The 26,061-nt window shown below is 43.3% G+C and overlaps 1 protein-coding gene across 30 annotated transcripts in view; it reads left to right on the forward strand.

The window, feature by feature from the left end:
• Kcnma1 (potassium calcium-activated channel subfamily M alpha 1) overlaps positions 1-26,061 on the forward strand; it is a 729,767-nt gene that overhangs the window by 343,995 nt on the left and 359,711 nt on the right. For all 30 annotated transcript variants that reach the window (XM_041633822.1, XM_041633823.1, XM_041633826.1 and 27 more), the window contains exon 3: positions 23,161-23,222. In XM_041633822.1, the coding sequence (XP_041489756.1) occupies positions 23,161-23,222 (62 nt within the window). The remainder of the gene's footprint in view (positions 1-23,160; positions 23,223-26,061) is intronic.

Consider the following 26,061-nt stretch of genomic DNA (forward strand, 5'->3'; position numbering starts at 1 on the left):
GGGCTCACTCAGTACTGTCTGAGGGTTGTTGAGAATCTTCTGAGATAGTGAAGTGGTGCTACTGGACCTACCAAGCGTAGATCTGTTGGGTTCTGTGGTTGTGCAAATAATGGGAATCAGACTGTTGAAGAATATTAACCAGAAGCAAACTTTATTACATCAGCATGGGATACAAAAACTTCTAACTAGTTAGAGCCACAGACAGGTTGCAGTCCTGGCTCTGTGACCCCCCAAAGAGGCCATAAGTGTCTTTTTATAGCAGAAGACCATATGCAGGGCGGGAGTCAAAGGAGTTTTTACAATTTAAAGATTAGGTCTTAAGGGGAGTGCCTTTCAGGATTTACAACCTCTGGGGAGTGCATCCTAGGATCAGGATTTACAGCCTCTGATTATAGGGTATTCAAGATATTTACATAGCTGTGGGTCTGTTTTAATTCTTAACCAACTGCTTTTTCTGTATCTGGAGAGAATGTAGGGCAAAGGGTCATATAGCTTGTTTAAAGCAGCTATCAGCCCCAATACCCCTAGAATATGCGTATAGGCTATATAAACAGGACTATAATTTTTCATATTTCTGGGCATTTTAGATCTATGTTGAACCCCACACCTGTGACCACATCTCTGATCTACATGCCAGAGGTGCTGTTTTTAAGAATATTCTGAAGACCAGATAGTTAAATAACCTACAGAGGGCCAAATGATGATGGCTGTCCACTGCGTGGGAGACCTTCCTGCAGAAGATGAGCACATAAATTTGGTGGAGTTTATGTGACTAGGAACAGCTTAGGCCAGGAAAATCCACTCCAGACTGTAACAAATGAAAGGCAGGTCCACTAGACCTCTGGGACTTTCCCTCTTCATCTCTAAGTATCTAATTCATTAAGACATGCTATAAATCCACTCTTGACTGAGCCATGGTTTTCCCCATTACAACACAGGCTTGGGGATAGGTGATCTTGTCTCCTCTTAGTAGTGTTCTGTGGCTTTGATACTTAGTTTTCTTGTCCTTGTGAACATAGCTTCCTTTGGATGTGTTGTGTTTGGGTCAGGAGCCTAGATTTTCCAAGTTTTTCTTCTTTTGCCCCCTGCTGTCCAACACCACTCTAGAAATAGTAACAGTCAAAAATGGGATCTTGATGCTCATCCTCCTTTCCCCAACCCAGCAACCCATGAGCCTTCAGTTGGTCCAGCCACTTGCGGGCACCTGACTTCTAAGTAGATAACACTTCCTTCCATGTGGTCTGCTCACTGATCACCCATGAAAGAGACTCTTGAGTGAAAAGCCCTTCCAAATCCAAGCTACTCCTTGTCTAGGAGTTGTACCAAAGCACAGACTTGAGTAACACTTTATGGTTAACCATGGTGCATGAGCTGCAAAGGAAGCAGGGGCTGGGGAGGCAGTCAGCACTGATGGCAGGTACCATGAGAGATCAAGGCTGCTCTTGTCCCATCCCTCTTGGTTTTGTGGCTGTGAGGTTTGCCTCAAATAGAAGAGTAGAAACCTTATGCCCACTGGTTTACTGACCAAATCCACTCCATTTCTCCTGACAATTGATCATTACTAATCACCTGCACTCCCCTAAAACCTGTCAACCTGCCTCCCATTGTGACCTTCAGACAGGAAATGAAGTCGTGTTAGCAGCCCAGTTTGCAGTAGCTTGCTTGCTTCTGGCTCAGGTGGATTGCTTGTGCTTGGATGAAATCGTGGTTTTTCTACCACTCAGCAGCTCTGCTAGTGTTTGCTTTATTGGGCAATAAATTAATCCTGAACACTGCCAAAGAAACAGATAAATTAGGTCAACAGTCACATTTTTAACAGGGAAAATGGCTTTGTTTCTCAGAAGCATCATTTGAATGATGAACTTGGTTCCTGTACAGGGGATGAAATGGATCCTTATTAAACACATCCCAGAGAGGAATGATTTGGGGCGTTTATTGCCTCCAAGGGGTGTTAGGGTAAAGAGGCATTTATTTGTGAGTAAGAGCTTGGAAGAAGCCTGCATTTCAGTTATGTGTGATATAAATCCGATTGGCATTTTAGGATTATAAATAGTGAATGGGTCAAGGCTGGCCTCACCTGCAGGCTATAAATAGGAGAGTCACACTTGACAGAGTTGGGAGAAATCTTTTATGATTTGTAATGGTTTTTAACTGAATCCCTGTGGTTTAATAATGGCAAGAACTAAGGAGACACTGAGAGAAAGCTCCTCGTTTGCAAAGCCAAGAGGAACTGTAGCCATCATCCCAAAGAAAACCCTTCAGAACTCAAGAGGAGGCTGGGCCCCTCCCTCTCGTTCACAGACAACTGGCCTTGCAGTTGTCCAGCACTCCTAACTCAATAGGAGAAGGGCAGGTCCTTGCCCCGCTACTCTCAGCTGCTTGAGGGAGAGTTCTTTTCTTGCTCTGCAGCAACCCTTGCTCAGGGAATAGTGCCCAGCATATAGTGGGATGTGTAAAAAAATGCAATTATAAATAGGCTGCTTTCCACCCTCCGATTCCACCTGTTATTCCCTTAGAACTTAGCAATAGTCTACCAGCTCTTCCTTGGTCAACTGAGTCTGATTGATATTTCTCTCCCCTCTTTCTTCAACTCCTTCTCCTATTCTCTCTTATTGGAAACAGAGCCCTGCCTTGTAGCATCTTTTCTATTGTCTCAGTTCAACATTAACATCTCATGTATTGATCTCTTTGTGTTTTGCTTTTTAATATCCATTCCACAAGCCTTTCAGGTTGCTATATAATTTTTATCTGTTTCTCTAGGAATGGGTGAGTTGTATGAATGTGAATCTTGCAAGTATAATAGATTATCATATAGACTCTATCGTAATAGATTCTTTCTGTAATGAGTTTTTTAGACAATAATTTAGCCTTTACTGGATTTTGTTGTTACCTGCCCCCACAACTTCACTTCACATAATTGGTCAGTGTGTCTCATTGCTCCAGAATTCATCTCTCTGAGAGAAATTGAATTTGTGTCTGTATGTAATCAAACTATTTAATTATGTCTTAGAAAGTGAGATCGAAAGAAGGAGAGAGGAAAAATGATAAAGCAAATATGAATGTATATTTAGGGCCACAATTTAATTATGTTAAGTCTCACAGAAGAGAGCTACAAAGAGTTTGAAGTCAGAAAAGGTCATGGGCCCTGATGACCTCGCATGCTTGGGAGACAGTCCTATTCCACAGAGAAGCTTTGGAGCTTTCTTGTCTCTGGCATTTATTCATGTATTTTTTCATGTATTTTTTCCTTGGGAGATTTAGAAGAAATGTCAGCTCTTTGGATTGCTCTATTGGAATCAATCACTGCAGGGGAATTGTGTTTGCTAGGATAAGTGCCATTTTCAGTGTAGTGTGTTGAACCCCTGGCAGAGAATTTTAAAGATGACTCAAAGTTTTTTTTTTCTCAAACACTGCCTTATAATTAAAGAAAACCAGCTTTACTGATCTAACATTTACCATTATTCTTTACAGCTCTGCTCTTGGATGGGAAAACAGTGGCAAAAATAGCTTCATTTAATTAGGATGAGAAATATAAAAAAACATACGATATGTATTACACACACATATATCACTTAAAATTACCATTTGTAAAGATAGTCCACTAGTGTGATCAAGAAAATTAATTGAAAGTCTCACTTTATCCTTGGCACTCATTCATTGATAACTATTATTGGGCATGGTTCTAAGACTGGACATCAAGAGGATGTGATATTCAGCTTCAAAGTGTGACCTGGTATAAAGGAGCTTAGAGTCTACTTGGAAAATTTAGACAGATACAGAAAAGAAGTTAAAGGTTTATATCAGGTTATATGGAATTGAGGGCCCTCTAAGTGCAAAATGAAAAGTGCTTTGGAATGTCAAACAAACGGAGGCGGAAATCCAAACGGCAAGGAGCACATTCAGGCAGCCATTTGTCCATTGCTCAGTGATTGTAGATAACAATAACAAAACTGATCTCTAGATATTGAGTGCTGAGGATACTGTAAGGATGAAACAGTTCAAGTCCCACTTCTTAAAGAGTTCTCTTTGGATTATACAGTAACAGGTAAAGAAGTAAATACAGTGATAACAGCAGACCTAAGTTGGTGATGGAAATCTGCAGGGTCAGGACAGAGCCGTATGTGTGCACCTCTGTGTGTGTTCATTCATGTTCACACAGTTCACATGTGGATTTCAGGGAGGATCTAAAACCCTCTGGGCTGAAGTCAGTTCTCAGCGAGCAGAGGCCGCCTGCCTGAAAAGGGGCACACTTTCCTTACACTGGGGGAACCTGGGTATGTTCTTTGTGGGATGGAGAAGGGCATGCATTTTAGAACACTTGAAATGTTTGAGACATGGAGCTTCAGAACTCTGTTTCAAATAAGCATTCAGGTGAATAAAGGAGTAGTACTAGCAGGGAGAAATGTGGTTGCCCTTTTGCAGGTGAGAGATGGTTTGAACATCTTCTAATAAGACCTTTCTCCAGTAGAAAATTCTCAGTGCTTTTAGCAGCCAGCCGCTTTGCAGCCATTGTCCTGTGAATTTGTTAGCCTCTGTTTCTTAGTTATGTTAGTGTGCTGGACACTGTTTTGAGTGCTTCACAAGGGGAGTATTTAACCTTCTTAGCTCTTTGAGTTAAATGCTCATTTTCCTCTCTCCCAACCGAAGAGGGAACTCAGGTGCTGACAGCTGTCTTTTCAAAGTCACCTTGACGGAAGTGGCTTCTTACTGGGTCATGTCCTTTGTCATTATGCTTCGTCCTGATGACAGAGAGAAGAACGCACATTCTGAGCATGGTCACTCTGGACTGGAGAAAAGAATCAGGACCTTTTTTGCTTACTTACTGGGTCTGAAAACTATCTTGTCAGCCACGATGTAACATTCTCCATCAGGTTGCAGGATATGGTAGCCATAGCAACGTGGGCCTGTTGAGCACCTGAAGTGTGCTAGAGCAACTGAGTTGCTTTATTTGACTTTAATTCAAACACAGTCCTAAAAATGGAAGCAATACAAAATATGTTTCCTGTTTAAAGAGAAAAGAACTTTGTAATTTGGGTAAGTCTAATTTTCATGAAATAGGACAATTGTTTTGAAGTTGGTAACATGGTTAAAGTGTAGTGAGGTATTGGGCAGGTGAATGATTTCTACTCTCCTTAATTTTTAATATTATTGATAGAATAAAATATTTTGGGTATAGTGGGTAAAACTCAAAGAATGTTGAAAATGAATATTTTCTACAGATTTTATAACATTTTATTTTAATTGCATTTGTATGCGTGTGTTTGAGAATGCCATAGAAGTAAGGTGACACCAGAGGCCAGAAGAGGATGTCAGAGCCCTTGCGCCTAGAGTTACAGGCAATCCTAAACCACCATGTCTATATGTTGGGAACCCAATTTCAATTCTCTGCACAAACTGTGCATACTTTAACCATGGACCCATCTTTCTAGGCCCTGACTCTTGCGTTTAAGATGACAAGCCAGGGAATTTAAGATGACAGCATGACTTGAATTCTATTCCTGTTGAAAGTTCATCCTTACGTCTCTGGGAAATGAAGGGAGATGAGGAATTTTCCACTGTGTTTTGATAGCATTGAGTCATTCTCTTACAGACCTGTTCTTCATGGACCACTGTGTCCCCACTGAGTTCACTCTGGTTTCTGTTCCTAGGACCAGCAGGTGTTGTTGCTTCTTAGGTTTTCCAAGTAGAATTCCACAGGAGAGCGGGAATTCTCATGCATTATGCGTGATATACATTTTCTTCAAATCAATGTGGATCTGGCCACAGTCTTACAGGTCACATGTTTACCTTTCCCTATTTATTTATTTGGTTTGTCAAGATAGGATTTCTCTATATCAACCCTAGTTGTCCTGGAAATAGCTCTATAGACCGTGCTGGACACAAACTTACAAAGAGCTGCCTGACTCTGTCTCCAGAGTGCTAGGATTAAAGTCTTGTACCACCATTGCCCTGGAGTACCTTTCCCTCTTGGCAATTTCTTGGCCATGTTTGATGCTTACATCCCCATTGGCAGGGAACAACTGTTCATCCATCTTTATGCTTGAGGACTGATCAAGGTTTGATCAGACCATGTATCTGGTTTCAGAGATGTTTAGAAGCAAGAGATAACGGAACTGTGCTTGCCTGAGAAATTCTGGCAGAGCTGGGGAGCAACAGCCTGCTCACACAACTCAGGCTACTGAAATCCAGGCGGCAGGAAATGACCTACTCATCGCAAAGTTCTGACTCAGTCCTGACATTCACTTTGGTTTGAATCTCCCAGGCCAAGAGTGCAGTTGCCACGTCAAGGAACAGAGTGGGTATATACACAGGGAGATGAGGCGAGACTCCCGATTGTCTGAGATGACAGCTGACATTGTTCTGAGGTCGTGCTGTGGAGACATTGAGACCCAACCCTCTCAGACAGCCTAGTCTCTTAACAGGACCCTGTTCCTGTTAAGACCTTCTTACCGTGCAAGTGCCCATGTCATTCATATATATATATATATATATATATATATATATATATATATATAACCAACCACAAGCTGGAATTACTGGGATAAGTTTCTGCTGTCTCTTCTCTTTCCTCTCCTCTTGTCTTTTCTGTTCCTCTACTGCCTTCTCTTCCCTTTCCTCCCTTCCTTTTCCTACTTTTTTTAAAGACAGATCTCATGTAGTACAGGCTAGCCTTACTTTCATTGTGAAACTGAAGATTAACCTGGCCTTCTTATCTTCTTGCTCCTACCTTCCAAGTTTTTCTAACCATGAAAATACCAGTATCTGGTTCTGCCCTCAGAGATGCTGACCAAATTGCTTAGAGGTGAAAAGAGGGTTTCAAAAACCCTTCATGCCTCCCTGCTAGGGTCTGGTTTGTTAAAACACTGTCTCACAATATGTTCAAATTATAAGGGAAAGGAGTGAACGGTACTTGTTGAAAATGCAGATTTCTGAGTTATCAGATCTTTGGAGTTAGAATATTTGAAAATGCACCTTGAAAAATTATTTTAATTTTTATTTCTTTGTTAGCGTGTCCATGTTGAGTGTATGTTGCATGCATGCTGCTTCATACTGAGGATACAAGAGGACATTTGCTTCCTCTGCAGCTAGAGCACTTAACTCAGCCTCTGAGCCATCTCTCCAGCCCTGGAAATACACTCTTATCCAGAAGCCTTCTGCTAGTCAGTAAACTGTAGTCTCAGCAGCACTGCATGGAACTGTAAACAACTGAGCATGGACATGCATCTCATCCCTTTGCTTTTTAAGAAGGCCAGGAAACAATAGCTGTGAAGTACAAAAGAAGTAATCTCCAGGAGGAAAACGTCAAAACCTTAGATGGGGAGATGTTTGTGGCGTGGTTCTTCCAGAAGCCCTGGAAATGATGACAGAAAGATGACTACCTGTTCTTCACGCCAGAACTGAGGAGCCAGAGAGAAATAACTACCTGGGGGCTTGCCAGTCATCCTGGATTACTCAGTGAATTCTAGGTCAATGTGAGACCCTGTCTCAAAACAAACAATTGGTGACAGCCAAGGAACAACATCCACACTTGCCTCCGTCCTACTTAGGCACACACATGTGAGCATGCCTCTACATGACGCAGACATGCTCATGCACATAAGTAACCTATACGGAGGCCATAAAACAAGTTCTTCAAGCCTCATTAATTCTTCAAGACTGCCTTTTTGTCTCTTATCCCATACATTTATGCTTTTTGTGCCTCAGCTTCACTAGCTTTAGGCTGCAGGCACCTTTCCTTCATGAAAGCGGGAGACCTTGCTTAGGTAGTCTGGCCAGTGTTTCCTATTTTCTCTGCTGTGAACTTCTCAGCAGCCCTGTCCTGTGGGATACTCAGAAGCATCTCTATCTCTCCACAGAGTGCTGAAGGGGCTTGGCAGACACTGCTTTCTGGGTGGAGAATGTTCATCTCTATTTGCCTGATGCTTTCCTAACTTTCCTCTGGGAGAAGTCTCCATACCCGACAGTCCACAGTTAACGGCTGCTCTCCAGCTCCCCAGATTATCACTGCCTTCATAGATAGCTTTCCTTTGTCTACTTTTTTCTTTTCCTTCATCTCCCATCTTGGTGTTTGCTGCCTAGCTTATGGAGGTAAAGTTCAAGTTCAGTGCAGTAGTTAACTCAGTGTGTGTGCCTATTTTTGTGTGCAAGTCCATATCTGTGAGTACACAATTGAGTGTGTGCTTGTGTGAGTATGTGTGTGTCCACACGAGTGCATGTGTGTATGCACGCACATGTGTGACTATACTTTAGTGTAAATTTTGGTGTGAGTCCATACATGCAGGCATGTATATGTATTTGTATGCAAATGCATGTATGCCACGGATAACATGTCAGAGGTCACAGGACAACTTCAAGTGTATGTCTTCACACTCTTCCTTTTTTGAACTAAAGTCTCCGTGTTCTATTACTAACAAGCTGCCAGCAGCTTCCAAGATTTTCCTATCTCTATTTCCCTTCTCATGGTAGGTGCACATGGATTCTCCCATCTCATGGTAGGTTCACATGGACTCTCCCATCTCATGGTAGGTGCACATGGATTCTCCCATTTCACAGGAGGTGCATATGGATTTTCCCATCTCATGGTAGGTGCGCAGGAATTCTCCCATCTCACAGTAGGTGAAATAGAGATTCTCCCATCTCATGGTAGGTGCACATGGATTCTCCCATCTCACAGTAGGTGCACAGAGATTTTCCCATCTCACAGTAGGTGCACAGGAATTCTCCCATCTCACAGTAGGTGCACAGGGATTCTCCCATCTCATGGTAGGTGCACATGGATTCTCCCATCTCATGGTAGGTGCACAGGGATTCTCCCATCTCCTGGTAGGTGCACATGGATTCTCCCATCTCACAGTAGGTGCACAAGGATTTTCCCAACTCACAGTAGGTGCGTAGGGATTCTCTCATCTCACAGTAGGTGTGCAGAGATTCTCCCATCTTACAGCAGTTGCACAGGGATTGTAGCTACACTCTACTGCACCAGTTCCATGTGGATTCTAACAGTACAAACTCAGCTCCACATTGGACTTCAGCACTTTCCTCATTAAGCCATCTTTTCCTTCTGGGGACTCTTCAGACGTGTATTCTGAGTCTACTCAGCCTTAGCTTACTTTGATCATATGCGTGGCAACTGTGCAGTGATTGAATGAAGAATTGTGGACAGGTACGTAAGTCCACGCAAAGGAGCTCTTGTACCTGATGATCTTTTAGTGGATCAGATGAGGAGAGAAGTTCACCATCAGACTGGGTCCATGCTGAAATACGCAGCCAGATTGTGACAATAAGAATGTCTAGTCCCTGAGTAGTGACAGCTTCCCTTACATAAGAATTTGAAACCTAGGGAAAAAAAAAAAACGTTATGCTTTAAGCTTGACTACATTCTGGTTTTTCCCTGACAACTATGCCAAGGCTCTTAAACCTATGAAATAAAACATTCTCCACCAGTCTTCTGCCCCTGACTTGCTGATGCCTAGCTGTGTGCCTCGTCTGTCTGTCAGAGATGCTCAAGGATGAGGCGGGTCTGACCCTCATTGACTTGTCCTTCCTCTAAGTGACCTTGGAAGGCCAGTAAGTGGTGTTCCAGGTTCTCCTTTTCTTCTGTCTGAAAAAGAAGTGACAATCTTAGTGTTTCAGCTGCTGCATTCACATCTTCCCACGGCAAACACTTGCCCCATAAAGTGGTGTGTGTAGTCTTTTTAACATCTCCATCCGTCGGCCAGAGCTCCCCTTCCCTGCATCATTGCCATCATCTGATCCTTGATGGGGGTGTGGATTCATGACACGGTCTCAGGAAGCAGGGTGGCAGCTGGAACTGTGGCTCGCTCTTTCTGTGACAGTTCAGTGTTGAGGGTATCTTCCCTTATTCAGGCCAAACATAATTGTATATGCCGAGCTGAGTGCCCGTGATGCTATCTTCCAATTCCCTGGGCTGTGGGAGTTAGAGTGTGTGAGCAGCAAGAGTCGCTATCTCCTGAGGCTTTCTACTTCAGAAAGGGTGGCTTATCTGTCTAAATCCAATAATAAATGCAGAAATAGCATTTCAAAGGAGGGAGAGATATCAGAAGTGGATAAACTGGGGAAGCTGTCTTCTAGAGATCTGAATTCCTCTCTACTGTGTACTTCACGAAGGGACTGGCTGCTGTCATCCTCGGCCTAGACAGCACTGGCCGAAGGCAGCCCTTTTGCTATTCAGCAGGAGACTCTGAAGAGGAGAAAAATCAATGGAGACACTAATAGACTTAGTATGTGGATGCACACAAATGTGGTTAGGTCCAGCCTAGGACAAGGGGCATTTTAAAGCTTATCAGATGTTGGCATCAGTGTGGCATAGACGGTTGAATGTTGTTCATCATCTTTGAGCAACTCCCTTGACATTAAGGGGCAATGGTTACTTTACTCCCTAGAGAACATAAATAATCCTTCTTAAAAGCAAGACCTTGGGTGGCTAAGATCATTCATGTAGAAGGGAGAGAATTGAGCTTATTTCTAGAATGTGTTTAATGTTCCGGTAATCCACAAAGGGTCTGTGACCATGTATTACTGCAAACTGGCCTTGAGGCTTAGACTAGAAGGCCAGATGCCCTGGATCTGTTCCATCCTCCCTTAGAGAGTTGATTGTGTGTTGGTGGAGTGCTGAGAGGATGAAGGGCATGGTCTTCTCAGACACAGAGCCATGACTGGAAATTTTTAGCTATGGTTATCAAAAGACAAAGGTGCTTCTGCCTCCACTCAGAGCATTGCTCCCCCGCAGACTCAAAGCCAGCTCTGACCCCTAGGATGGGTCAGGAGGGGACTACAAAGGAAAGCTGTGCATTCACGTCTGTGTTTGTAGCTATTGGTGGGTCGATTCTGCTTTTTAGATGACAAGATGAAATGTCTGGAGGGGCAAGGGCCACTTGCATCTAGTAAATTTCTTATAGGTACCTATTGCATTCAAAAGTAGGGATTCGCCGGGCGGTGGTGGCGCACGCCTTTAATCCCAGCACTCGGGAGGCAGAGGCAGGCGGATCTCTGTGAGTTCGAGACCAGCCTGGTCTACAGAGCTAGTTCCAGGACAGGCTCCAAAGCCACAGAGAGACCCTGTCTCGAAAAAACAAAACAAAACAAAACAAAAGTAGGGATTCTTAGATTCTCATGGGAGAGTGATTATGAGTAACTTTTTCCAAAATAAATACATTTCCAGATTCTGCTCGCATTTCTAGATACAACTAGCATATAGATTATAGATGCTCAGAAAAAAATGTAGTAGAGTACACATATGTGTGTACATGCATGTACACATGTGTTTGTGTGTATGTATATATATGATTAATCATTTTAACCATCGACCAATTAATATGTACATATCTCAGTGATATTAGGAATATGTAAACTCAATAGTCATCTTCATTACCCATAGAGCTCTTTATCTTATTAAATCAAAACTTCATTCTCATCAAACAGTGACTCCCTGCCCCCAAACCACCATTACTTTCTTGCTCTCTCTTTGAACTTGGCCACTCAAGGGACTTCTTGGGAGTGGAATCACATGCTGTGTTTGTCCCTTTGTGGCTGACTTCTTTCAATTAGCATGACACCTCCAGGCAATGTGTTTTGGCATTGGTTGCCTTCTGTGCTGGGTAGTTTTTGTCAACCTGACACAAACTAGTGTCGCCTGGAAAGAGGAACTCTCAATTAAGGAATAGCTTCCATCTATTGGTGGTGGGTACGTCTGTGTGTGTTTGTGTGTGTGTGTGTGGGGGGGGGTATTTTCTTGATTAATGATTGATGTGGGAGGACCTACTGTGGGTGGTGCCACTCCTGGGTAGGTGTTCCTCAGTTCATAAGAAAACAGGCTGAGCAAGCCGTGGAGAATGAGCCAGTAAGCACTATTCCTTCATGGCTTCTGCTTCCCTTCCCTCCTCCAGGTTCCTGCCTTGGCGTCCCTCCAGGATGGAAATATAAGATGAAATAAACCCGTTCCTCCCCCAAGTTGTTTTTAGGCATTATGGTTATCATAGTAACAGAAATGAGTAGGAACTTTCCTGTCTTTAATACTAAAAACTTCCCGATGCATGTGTGTGTCTCATCTTGTCCATGCGTGCAACAGCTTTAGGCACTTGACTGCTTTTATCTTTTAACCATTGTGAATGAGCCCCCTTTGAACCTGAGTGGCCCAAAACCTATTTGAATCCCTGCTCAATTCCAGCTTTACTTTTAATATAATTTAAAATCTGGCAAGATTTGAGAAGTAGGGCAAAGAAGGCTGTAAATTTAATCCTTGGTGACACTGAGTGGCATGTGTTGACCTGGCAGGGCTATAGAAGATTTCTCATCTTAGAAACCTAATTAAATTAAAATTCTGGTTGGCCAAGCCCATATTCACTAAAGCCAAGCAATTTCTCACAAAACTCATTAACCAGGATGTGGGAGCTTCATCAACAGATGGAAGGTTTTTTTCCCATATTTTTCAATAATTAGATTGAAAGAGGTCTTCAAACATCAGACCTCAAGTGGAACATCTTATGTTGCTTCCCTAGACATCAGTTTTAATGGTTATTGGTAAAATTAGGCAAAAGGCACCCTGTTAAGTACTATGAGGTGATGACATTAAATTTCAGGAAGGACGTGAGTTTAGGGAACATTTTCTGACTCATTGTTACTATTAGTTTTCTTTGTTTCAATTTTTTCACATTTTCTTTTCTTTTCAAATTTAGTTGTAACAAATAGATTCCCTAGAGGAACACACTATATTGGCAAAATGGCATGATTATTGGTAGCCAAAGCCAGGATATATGAGCACTCCTGCATGTTTGGGGAGCACTAACTTGCAGAAACTCTCATCTGAACCTGGGATTAGGTTCAGATTTGAAGGGGAAAGGTATTAAGCAATTGGCTTGTAATTGATGTTCCAGATTCTTCTTTGGGGAACATTTAAAGCAAAAATGAATTCACACCCTTCACCTCTGTCTGTATTAGTCACATTTATCATATTTATCTGTGTCCTCCCCCAAAGCCTGTTATTGCGTCTCATTTTGTCTCTCGGCAGCAGATGTCTGATTTATAAGAAGCTTGTTCTGCATAACTTCTGTTAAGAGGGAGTCTCATTTTCTGGGCCTTCATTTTTATCTGTTGTCATTTTTTGAGGTGACCTGACTTAAAAATAGACAGAGATATATTGCTGTGCACATACTTCATTAGTAAATATTCATACAGAGATCCACCGCTTGAGATTAGCAACCTGTCAGTTTCTCTCTAAGACCCTGGCATGTGTGTATGTTATATATGTACATGTTATATACACCCACATTGGTATATTATTTATTGCATATGCATGATATTTGTATTACTTTGTGTCTTATGTTCAGATTCCTTGTTTTCATCCAAATCTGCATTCTCTATGTCTCCATTTAATGTACTGTATTCCCATCACTGTGGTTGATTTGTTTTCCTGGATACCTAATATCGCTTTCCTTCACCTCTGGACCTCGCTGTCTCTTTTTGGCCGAGGGACCAGTGAATGTTCTGCCTCCCATACTTGCTTAAAACCTTTTCTCTTGAGGATTCTGTCATGCAATTAAATCCTCTCTCTGCTTCCTGATGGGCTACTTCTTGCTATTCTGGGATGGTGTCACCCTCTACTCTGCCTTCTTGACTTCAGCCCCGTTCCTCAGCTTCCAAACTGTGTACAGGTTCTTAGGCATGCATGCAGCATCTCTGACCCCCTCCACTAGGGTGCGCTTCATTCCCATTCTCTGGTCCCTGGGTCCAGTGTCACCTGGAGCCACATCTCACTCTTGCCCTGGTTTCACATTCTAGGGTCTCATCCATACCTTTCTCTTCTTTTGTTTTCAGGGCATTCAATCTCCAGATGTGTTCCGATCCTTTTCCTAAGTATTTATCTATTTAGTGAGCACTGAGCGATAATGGAGCGGAGGTTTTGTTAACCCATGGCATGTACTCTGCCATCAGAGCACTTGTAGTCCAGCACAGGGGAGACATGCTGATCAAAAGAGAGCAAAGAAACATGCCATTGCCGTACTGCTGACCACGACAAAGCACCTGTACTTACATGTAATTTCTTATGTCCAGTAGGCAGGGAATGTGAACTGTGGTGTTTGGTGAAATTAATTTCTGATGTTAGGTAGCCTATGAGAAGTGGCACTTCTGGGCTGGAGCAGGATGTGCAAAGGCCCTGTGGTAGGAAGGGGGGGGGGAGAAGCAAATGGGAAAGGACAAGCGCTGAATGTCCACAGCAGTTAAAGTCTAGAGAGGGAAGGAGTCTGAGACAGAGCCAGAAGAAATGGGCCAGAGTTTTCAATGCCTCCGTGCAGTCAGAGATTTTGTTTTTGTTCCATCCTAGAGTTATAATTGGAAGCTATTGGTGGAGGATCCCCTGTGCCCTGATATTCCAGATCATTATGACGTTATAGAAGTGCATTTGGGGAACCTTTACATTCCCTTAGATGCCTTAAAATGCCTGTAAAATCCTAGTCGTTTCTGCTGGGCTACTTTATGTGTGACTTTGGGACCGGGGTATAGCTTGGTAGTGGAGTGTGTACTGAGCATGCTCAAGGCCTGGGTTCTAGTAGCATCACGAGACACGGAGAAAAGCGAACCTTACACCTAAAGCTTCAGTGTGAATAAAGCACAGTTTGCTCCCACCCCAGGCCCTGTGCGTTCTCAGCATGATGACTCCTCAAAGGAAGAAGAAGGGGCTTTCCCCCCTCCTCCTCGTCCTCCATTCTTCTCTTATACAATACATCCCAACCCCAGCCTCCCCCCATTCCCAGCATCTCACCCCAACTTGCTTATTTCTTGAACACATTTCTCTTTTCATCTTTCTTTGCAGCTTGGGTTTCCACTGAATTAATTTATATCATATTTGTTTGTACTCATTCATAACTCAAATGCAGTTTGTCAAACAATCAGGTGGGACATTTGACGTTTAAACAACCTGGTCAAAATACCTGTCCTATACGCTATAAATCTTTTAAAATTTCTAATCCCAAAAGTACCTTTTGGAATATCAGTATTCTACCCACTGAAGCAATACACTGAAGATTTAGGAATGGAGAAACATTACTGTAGTTGACAGATTTGTAATTAAAATACTTTTACCCCCCCTTTCCCTTAAAAACCAAACAACAACAACAAAAACCTCTCTGATATACAGGCTGAACTTCTGAGGTTAAAATGTATAGAAAATGTGCAGGCTTTCTCAGACTCAAAGAAGCATAAGAGGAAGAGGTTGGGCAGACCTGACTTGTTCTTTATCGTGATGGCAGAGCTGAGGCCGGGACTGGGGAGAGAGCTGATCTGTGACCCCTCCAAGCCCTTCTTAGTTAAGCTCTATCTCAGGTTGGAGAGCTCATGGACTGCATAAGCCATCGATTTCAGTGCTGAAAGCAAACACGGTGAGTCAGAGCATTCGTGGAGTCTGTGCATGAGATGTGACGAGAGAAGACCCTTGGGCACAGAGGTGATGGGCTTTGTAGTCCTCACACCACATTGTGATTATGCACGAGGGTATAAGGATGGCATGCAAGAGTGCCTCCTTTTCCAGATGAAAATTCTTCCATGAGCTCCCAAGATCCTCTTCTAACACACTTCTCTCCTAGTTCTGGCATTTCACAGACTGGGAAACAGACTTCTAGGGAGATGAAACGACTTGCTAAGAGCTAAGCACATGCATGTGGCCTAGTGAGCCCCCGGGGTTCCTGCTGCTCACCTTGCATGACCATCATGCCTCACTCCTGGAGTCTGTCCACTAGCACAGGCCCACCTGGAATGTCAGGGATAGTCTTTGTTTTTTTTTTTTTTGGGTTTTCACGCGTCTTCTCTCTTCCTCTCCCACTTAGGGGAGTGGCACGGGAGTGGCATACTTGTGTGCTTGATGCTCTCAAGAACTCTGTAAGATGTTTCTTATATTCACTAGACTCTTGATTTATTTCAGCTTCCGGATTCCACACTTGCCGAGGGCAGAGGTCAGCCTCATTTTCCTGCTTTGGCCTCATGTTTCCCTTCTCTTGCTCTGAGGCATGAGAACATTCAAGGGATGTCAAGGGATGTTTGTTGAGCTTTTTAAACTCACTGGTACCAACATTGCAGTGGAATGTTGGAATGCACCCCCTCTCTTAGAAGCAAACTGTCCCCAGATTGCTTCGCTCTGAGAAATCCCCCATCTATTTATTTTATTGTACATAGTTAATTTTATTATATATGAATTATAGCTCCATAAGAAAAAAAGGCCACATGCCTTCAGCATCATATAGAGAAAACTGCCTTTTTCCAAGAAAGGTCTCTGCTACCAGTAGCCAGATTCAGCGTCGAACACGTAGCGTCGTTAATTAGGGTCATTTGTTCTGCTGCAAGCTGAGGAGAATGTACAAACGCCCGCTTAGGGAGGAATTAATTCCTTCTCCGCTCTGGACTTTCTGGAGCATGCCTAGCAGATTCTCGGAGCCTGCAGGCCTCATACATATGTTCTAATAGGCTAATTGTTAAGGTGACATTTGTAAATTAATCTCTGACTTGAGCTAAGTGGTTTCCTCTAATGACTTGAACACCCACTCTTGGCCACATGTCAGATTCTTGAGATCAGCCTAACTTAAATGGAGGGGATCACCCCCCCCCCCTTGTTTTGAGATTCTCTGTTACCAGAAAGGGCGTTCCTGCACTTATTTAGTGTAGTGCACATGCGTGCCTCAGCATGCCGGTGAAGGTCAGCCTTGTGGGTTGCAGGGATCAAACTTGGGGTGTCAGATTTGTCAGTAAGCATTTATGCCTGCTGAGTTTCCTACAGGGAGACTCTGCCTCTGCTTTTTCAGGAAAGCTTCCCAGGGATCTGACTCCCTCCATCCAGATCTACCTCCAGATCTACCTCTGAAGGCCCATGATTCTCATGGGACCATTGAAAACCTGTGGCTCAGCCCGTTACTGGAGTTGTCAGGTTCAAAACCTAGCATCCTGGCAGCCCTAATAAGGCAGGTCCATACCGCTCTTCAGTAGGCCAAGGAGAGAGGTGAGTAACGGTGAAATCAGAGAAAAGAGCTTTGTTTGATGTGGCCACCGTGGGAAGAGGACCAAATAAAGATGTTTGGAGATACAGCACCCCCTTTTTCCCCAACTCATCTTTGAGGCGCTGCTGTGAGGGAAGAAGTTTCCTGGTCCAGTGTGGTCCTGCCCATCACAGACCCATGAATGTTCGACTCCCGTCTGTCCTGCAAGGATCTCTGACAGGTCGTCAGAACTGTACAAATTCTCTTTCCTGAGGCAAGCTCCCAGGCTAGTTGGCACCAAGACCCATCGCAAGATTCCTGGGAAAATTCTAATTCCTTGAGGGGCCATTGTCTTAGAAGTCTGAGGACTGAAGTGTGTTAGAACCTTTCTTCACTGCTACCAGGACGGTTACAAACCTGACAACTGGAATCGAAGGTCTCAGGTTTCTCTGCAGAGCCTCTTTTCTTCACTTGGTCACCTGTGTTCATACTACTACAGGCTCTAGGGAGGGGCCAGTTTCTTGTAACCCCAAACAAAGAATTGGACAGAGACTTGTAGATGGTAGCAAGCAGAATAAGAGAATTTATTAAGAAAGATTCCACTGCTGGGCGGTGATGGCACACACCTTTAATCCCGGTACTCAGGAGGCAGAGACAGGCAGATACCTGTGAGTTTGAGGCCATTCTGGTCTATAGAGTGAGTTCCAGGACAGCCAGGACTGTTACACATAAAAACCCTGTCTCAAAAAAGCAGCACAAACTTTAAAAAGGAAAAAAGAAGGAAGGAAGGAAGGAAGGAAGGAAGGAAAGAAAGAAGAAAAAGAATCCTCTTCAAGGGAGAAAGTGCATTAGATCATTAGATCAAAGAGTTCATAACATATATAATCATGATGTATAAAGGATTTGAGCTTTCATATTGCACAACACAGGTATTTGGGATCATTTGCATATTGACTTTTCTGTATATGCTCTGTTATGTATAGTTCTACATATAACCTCGTGTGTCAATGTCTTAGTAGTATCTGGAGTCTCCCCGCAAGACTGGGCTGTTTAATACTAAAATGGTTCATCGGAGTACTCTTACCTTTGCACCTGTTTGTTGGCCTCAGTCAAATTTTCTCCCAGCCTTCCTCTTTGCTAAGTTTTCTTTTTTATGCTAATTTTGGAGTCTTTGAGCCCTATTTGCCCGCCTCATTTCACTGGATTTGCCTTTCCCTGCAGCTTCAGTGACTAAGGGGAATGTATAATGATTATCCATACTGGTTTCTCATTTCTTCTGATATTCGTCATCCCACGAGGCATTTGAACCAGCTTCATGGCCTGCTGGTGTTTCCATCCAGGAAGATGGCTGCCAATCTTGCTTACTCTCATCTTGGTTCATGTTTAGACTTCTCATGATAAAGAGGATAGACTGTGTGTGTGTGTGTGTGTGTGTGTGTGTGTGTGTGTGTGGTTTAATACACTGTGTGTCCTCCTACATTCTTTGGTGCAAACACTTGTCATGTTTCATTTCAGGTTCTGAAAATAGATGACTAACATTTTATTGTTCCAATGATGCTTATCAAGTTGCTTTCCTTTCTTTTGAACAAATGGACCTGGAACTCTGGAAATAGATGCAGTATTTGGTATTGTAACTGCAGGATTTTAATGGTGTAAGTCTGGTCTCTAGAAGCCCTAAGAAGGCAAGCTCAGCCCAGTTAAAGTCACAAGTAATACTGAACAAAAGAAGAAAAGATATTATTCAATATGGCCACATTGGAAAAAGACATGGGTAAAAAGGTCCAGATGACCCCATGTCTGTCTTACTGATACTGACAAGAGGTTTAGGCTTCAATAGAGGGCAGGGGATGGGCATGACAAAGCAGTCCTAATCAGAGTAGGCTCTTGCCTATCATTGCTCCATCATTTTTTTATTTTATTGAGCTCTACATTTTTCTCTGCTCCCCTCCCTGCCTCTCCCCTCTCCATCAACCCTCTCCCATGGCCTCCATGTTCCCAATTTACTCAGGAGATCTTGACTTTTTCTATTTCCCATGTAGATTAGATCCGTGTATGTCTCTCTTAAGGTTCTCATTGTTGTCTAGGTTCTCTGGGATTGTGAATTGTAGGCTGGTTTTCTTTGCTTTATGTTTAAAAGCCACTTACGAGTGAGTATGATATTTGTCTTTCTGGGTCTGGGTTACCTCATTCAATATTATGTTTTCTAGATCCATCCATTTGCCTGCAGAGTTCAAGATGTCATTTTTTCTGCTGTGTAGTACTCCATTGTGTAAATATACCACATTTTCCTTATCCATTCTTTGGCTGAGGAGCATTTAGGTTGTTTCCAGGTTCTGGCTATGACAAACGATGCTGCTATGAACATAGTTGACTCATGTCCTTGTGGTAAGATTGAGAATCCTTTGGGTATACACCCAAACCCTGCTCCATCTTTGTCCCAGCTCCTGTTCTGCAATGTAGACCTACAAAGTGGTCTGATGAGACACTGATCTGTTCATAACTATCCCCACTACTACCTTTGGGACCTATCTGGCTTTAGTAAGATGGTTACCTGCATTCTAGAATTCAGCTTCATCTTCATGAATAATTGTCCTTATCTGGGGTCTGGCCTCTCTTGACAGCATTAGCTTCTTCTGGAATTTGAGTGGACTCAGGACAAAAGGTTACGGATAAATAATTTGCCTCTGTACATTCAGCCAAAGCATGCACACAAAATGGAAGTGCCCATGAGGAGTTAGACGAGCTACACCAACTCTGTTCACAGCTATCACAGAACATGTGTCATGCCAGGCATAGAGCAAAGGATCTTTTAGATCATATTACCACATATAGGCTCTTGCACGGGAAAGGCTGGTCGTTTTAAAGGTTATTCTGACTTAGCTGCCGGAGAACACATGCATTTTGCTGTCTGCAAAGGGAGGGTCTTGTGATTTGTTTAGTGCCATCTTTCCCTATCCTGTGGACATTCATCCTCCTTATCACTGTGCTATAGAAGCATGCAGAAGAATCTTCAGTAGCTCTGTGCTTCCGGAGCAGCAGGAGAGCAGTCATAACTTGAATAAAGAACTACTACTTAGAGAACAAAGAGACTGAGACAAGATCCCATAGTGCCCCTACGCTCCCCGAACTCCTCCTCTGTCTCTTGATTGATGGTACGCTGTCAGTGGCTTTAGCTTCCATTCTCTGTACCTCCCCACACATAACTGACTACTAATTATGTAGCCACATAGGGCTTGTTTATCATTCTCTGTGTGTGCATGATGTGCTTATATGGGCGCACACCACAGCGCGGACGCAGAGGTTAGAGGAGAGCTTTCTGGAATGGGCTCACTTCATCTACTTTAGCTGGCTTTTCTAGACTTGCTCCTTGGCAAGTATCTTTACTCACTGGCCATTGTTTACTTTAGAGAGAGAGGGAGAAAAAAAGAGAAAAGGAGGGAGGGAGGGAGGGAGGGAGGGAGGGAAAGAGGGAAGGAGGAAGAATGTTGCTGTTTGATAGAAAGCTGGAGGAAGAGGGCAAGCCGAGCCTTCCCAAGTGCTTTGGTGGTTTTGAGAGACTCATGTAACAAGTCTCCGAGTCCCTCAAGCTCACGTTTTTATGGCCACATTTCTGCATGACCTAAGTCTAGGATGACAGTGTACGCAAGCCTGACATGGTAATAAGACACATGAGTAAGTATGAAGTCTACATGCACAGTTCATCTTCCTGCTGAGCAGCACTGTTATTTTGTTTTTCGCATGTAGGCAGGTGTTAGTGGCTCCTGGTGGGCAGAACAGTCTGCATTCTCCATTCTCCCTGAGAGAAAGCCTCCTGGCAGGACACAGGATGCAAGCCTAGGTGGAGTCAGCAGAGGTGCTGTAGAGGGTCATATTCCTCCCTTCTTCATTTGGCTCTTACCATTTTTGAGAATGCTGCTGTTTGAGTTTTAAGAGTACAGCAGGGTGTATTCCAAACACTCTTGTCACTGATTGATTTGCTTAAATAAGTGATTCATTATTCCCACGTGGAGGCTGCTGGGGCAAATTAGTGTCAGTTACTCTGGTCATCCTGCTTCTGGGAAAAACAAGCTTTCTCAGGAGTGCTAAGACTGACTTCTCACAGAAAGAGGGGGCCGTTTGCAAGGACTTTTGATTTCCCTTTAATAACATGTAGCATTTGGTGGCACAGGACTGTCTAGTGAGCCCTGCTGAAGCTCAGCCTTCGTGCACAGATGGCATTACGTGGGGAGAGATCAGTGCACGATCTGCTGTTTATGAATGAAGAGTCCCCTCCCCTCTGTTAGGATCATGCTCCTTCCCTTTGCAGCTTTCTGAGAATGAGGTCAGGGCCGGGATCTAACTGCTTCTGGCTTAAAAATAGCAGCTCAGCTCCAAATTAATCTGATGCTATTTGCTGTAGAATGAAAAGTGGAGGCCTGCTTATGTGTTTGTTTCCTGTATACCTTTGCAAACAAGTTGTGAATGAACCCCATGTGAAGAGGCAGGGCCAGCCAAGAGCGAGTGCATGGGAGCTGGGCACTGGTGATTGCGGATAGGCTGTGGGAGCTGCTTTTGTGTCGTGGGAGCCTTGATTGGAAAAGCAAAGCTGAAGAGGGAAACAGACCCCAGTTGTGTAGTACTCTCACTGCTTCTTCAGAAAGAAATGCTCACAGTTGTTGAGGACACTGTGTTCCTTGTATTGTGCCCAGCCATTTTCCAGTGTGTAGCCAGCTGATATCTCTCTTCTATGCTTTCATGGAGTTTTATAGTGTTTAAAATGAGTATTACATGCACATTGCATTATTTATCAACCATATTAGCATACACAGAAAAACACAGGAGTGTGAGATTTCCTCTTACACACACACAAGCGTGCGCGCGCGCACACACACACACACACACACACACACACACACTAGTGCACCACAGCCTGATCATGCCTTGTCTTTGCAGATGGTGGAGTTAACTTCCGTCCATCATCCCATGCCAGCCCAGTTTTCTCATGTGGCTTGCAGAGATTGACATTTCTAAGGATCTTCCCTGCAGTCTTTTTAGGATTTGAGTATATCTAAAGGGCTGGGTTTGAGCATTAGGCAGGCATTGTGTGTGGTGATGATGTTTCATTTCTAATCTCAGCCTTAATTGTTGGCTGTTATCATCTGTTTTGATGGTACCATCTTTTATTTGCAGTAATTGTCTCCTCCGTGAAAGATGAAATGAACACATTGGAACCTTGGGTGAAGGACAGAAGTGTCAGTAGCAGCCTGATGTGTTACATGTCCGTTCAGTGGACTTTTATGTAGCAGGTGCACGTTGAAGGAGATGCCAAAACTGTCTTTTGTATTCGTAATGATTGATCTTGAGTGAGCGCATAACGTCTTAGAGATTGTCATATAACTAATTGGCCAGATGGATGACCTAATTGGCTTTTTTGCACTTAAATCATTTACCTTTTAATACGTGAGAAATCCTATAAGCACACATTGAATCGAGAAAATTTATATCTATATAGAAGTGTGTGTATACCCATAGCTACAAATATACACACACTTACACATTCAAAGAGACATCTGTAGTAGCAAATGTGTGCTTTCCAAATGGATATTTCTTACATAGTGACAGAAAGCAGATTAGTGTCTGCGACTAGAGGCTAGAGCAGGGATTATTAATTTCACAAGCACGAAAGATCTTATTGAGATGATAAAAATGTTCTGCAACTGGATCACAGTGGTGTCACATAGGTTGGTAAATTTCCCAAAGGCCACTAAAGAATTCACTTAAAATGGGTTTATTTTCTAGCTCAACCAAGCTGTTAGAAGTGATCATTCCCTTTAAGTCCTAGGGCAGGTAGAGGAGGAAAGACTACATCCTCCCAAGTCTTTGTACTTTCTCTTTCCCTTTGAAGTTTATTGACTTCAATTGTAGAGAAGCTGGTCCTTGAGGTGGCAGGGCCAGATAAGAAAAATCAAAGACGTGGCATGGAGAAGTCTGCCCTGACCCCTATTGGCCAGGAACAAGGTTGTTCCCACTGCTGGGTGAAGAGCCATCTTCTAAATTGTCACAGGCCCCTGAGCACAGGAGATACGGAAGCAGGTTCTGGAGGTCGTAAGCACTGTGCCTCAACCAATCGTTGCTGTCAATCAGAAATGCAGACATTCTGGTCCCAGCCCTTAAGTAATGGGATGTTTATCTTCTTTTGCAGGTCGTGTTAGTCTTTGCTCTCAGCATTGGTGCCCTTGTAATATACTTCATAGACTCATCAAAGTGAGTATGCATATATGTTGTCTTGCCCATTTTTCTAGGTCAACTGTGACCCCTTACATTGATGTACTTAATTAACACTGGCCTTTGCAAGAATCTCCTGCGTGCTGAAGGCTTGGATGAAGGCAGGGCTGCTCTGTGTCGCATTTCTGAATGGGAAAACATTCTCTCGAAAGGAAGGCTATTATGCTGTTATGGGAGGGAGAGGCACTTGGGGACCAAGCATCATTGCTGGGTATTTGTTTGTAATGAGCTAGTTCCTGATGGAGTATTTGTACTGAGGATGCCAAGAAGTCAAGAAGGTTTTCATGGGAATGTGAAACCTCTGGGAGAGGTGACAGAATCCAAGAGATGAGTCTGAGCCATTCTAGTCCCGGTCATAGGATCTATTTATAATCCAGGCTTAGGTCATATGGGAACATAGACTGGAAAACCCTGCTCTAGGATTTCACCTGCCAATAGAATATGCAGCTGAAGCAATGGTCGCTGTGTTTCTTCACTTATGGAAGGAAAGCAGGAAATGGGCTGAGGCTGTTCATGAGGAAACCCAGAGACAGGTCTGTGGCTCTCTGAGAACCTGTAGAGAACAGTGCTCATGCAGACCCTTCGACTGGCTGTTTAGTGATCTGGTGCTCCAGGGTAAGCATAGTTCACAGATGGTGATGGCTGTCTGGGAGGTGGATGAGACCAGTCACCATGGCTACCGTTAAATGCTGTGGGTACCACTACTGGTTGCATCACTCGTTCCAGCTATCCTACTGCAATCTCAAAGTTGACAGCATCTGAAGCAGACAGATCTGGGGATGAATTTGCTTGTCTGTTTGGACACAAACTTGACAGCTGTAGCCAAGAAAAAGAGCCCTTGAGCTTGCCAGCCTCGCTGAATACCTTGAGACTGTTTTTCTTTCCTCTAATATTAATTCTGGGTAGACCCTAGACTTTGATCCTGGGACACCTGCCTTGTGTTCCTGCTAGTTGTTAGATATGCCGCAATTCTGAACTTAGTGTTTTTTTCCCCATGGCACACCTAAATTCTGAATTTCCCAGAACTATCTGATCACTAGCCAGGGGATTTTGTACATTTGGCTCTAGAGGCCAAACTGTCACATCCAAGAAAATAAAAGAAACATGTCTACTCATCCATGTCTGGAATCTGCCAAGTATGAGGCCTTCAGGAGTCTCTTAGCCCACCTCAGACACAGGGTGTACCCTCACCTGTCTTGAGCCCTGGGTCCTTTAGACATCCTCAGGGGACAAGGTTGTGCATATTTATTTCATCTGAAATCCCTAGTCAAGAAAAAGAAGAACGTAATTCAGTCTGGAAGACTCCAGTTGTCTTGGTGTTAAGGTAAGGCCTCTTCTTGTATTTACTCAGAGTTTCTGGACCACATTTGAAGTGAACTAGAACTCTTAAGCCGTTGGTCATCTCTCTCCAATCTCTCTCCAGGGGTCATGGGGTACAAACCCTGCCACCACCCGTGCTGGGGCTTAGGAAGGAGGTTCGAACATGTAGTCTGTGTGTCCCAGAGAGAGCACACACTCATGCGAAGGTGAGTGTGGAGCTCTGCTAAAAGGACAGATGCCTCGGCCATGCCTGCCTTTCCCTCGTCTCCCTTTCTGCCCCTTTGTATGCTATGGAAATAAAATGTTGCTGGTAGATGGATTTGGACGGTGTCTTCTTTAAATTGTGTCTACTGGGAGTCAATCTTAGGTGTTTTAGAGTCTGGTCTTCCACGGGAGAGGATGGCAAAGCATGCTGTTCTCCTAAGTGGATGCTCTCTGCTGATGTCTCGCCAGCCTCCAGTCGTTTGGGATTAGTCCTGACTCTGCTAAGTCTTGCTGAGGTTGATGCTAGAAACTCTGTGATTCTGGTTCTTTTAGGGTCATGCAAAGAGTCTGTACCAAGGCTGATCTTTAGTTCTGTTTTTCACTTTCCCCAGCAAAAATGCCAGTGATCTTAGATACAAGATTGTCTTCATTCCGCATTGATGCTAACCAAGCCCTCGTAAGGTGTCAGCCTCTCTCCTCTCCTAACCAAGCAAACTGTGTGGTTTGTTAGAACAGACTTAGTTTAGCAGAACACCAGTCGCTACATACGTAACTCTGCTTTTCAGTTCTACCTCTTCATCTGGCCTGAGATTATAGCCTAAAAGACTCCAACCTGTGGAGAAGCCAATAAGCAGCCTACATAGAGAATCCATCTTTCCAGGGGATCCATTAGGCATGCTCAGTTTAAGAAGATGAAATAAAATAAAATCTATAGTGCTAACTTTATGGTAAGCCTAGAGACATGGTTCTCAACCTGTGGGTCGCTACCCCTTTGGGCCCAAATAAACCTTTCATAAGGGTTACCTCAGAATCTCTGCATATCAGATATTTACATTAAAATTAATAGCAGTGGCAAAATTAATTATGGTGTAGGTAGCAATGAAAATTTTCTGGTTGGGGTCACCACAGTATAAGGAATTTTATTAAAGGGTCTTAGTATTAGGTCTTAGGCATAGTCAGAATATCCAATGTAAACTATTAATCCAGTTGTAATCAAGTGTTGTGAATGAGTTGAGATAAAACTCTAAATACAAACTACAAATTGAATGAGCATGAGAAAGAAGAAGGCAAATTCTTGAAGTCTATCTTTTAAACAGCTACTGATTTAATAGAAATAACTTGGCTGACTATCTTAAAAGGAGCTTAAATTTCACTTAAACATATTAGCAAGTCATTGCCCTAGGAAAAAATACCTGGTATTCTTGAGGTGAATTTGTATTAGTGTTAACCTTCTACAAATAAATAAATCAAGAGTAATGCTCTTTGGATTGAGATGGTTTGCAAAATTGATTTT

Source organism: Microtus oregoni, unplaced genomic scaffold (assembly GCF_018167655.1).
Source record: "Microtus oregoni isolate MIOR12 unplaced genomic scaffold, Mior012 000045F_ref0000178, whole genome shotgun sequence".
In the NCBI taxonomy this organism is placed as follows: Eukaryota; Metazoa; Chordata; class Mammalia; order Rodentia; family Cricetidae; genus Microtus; species Microtus oregoni.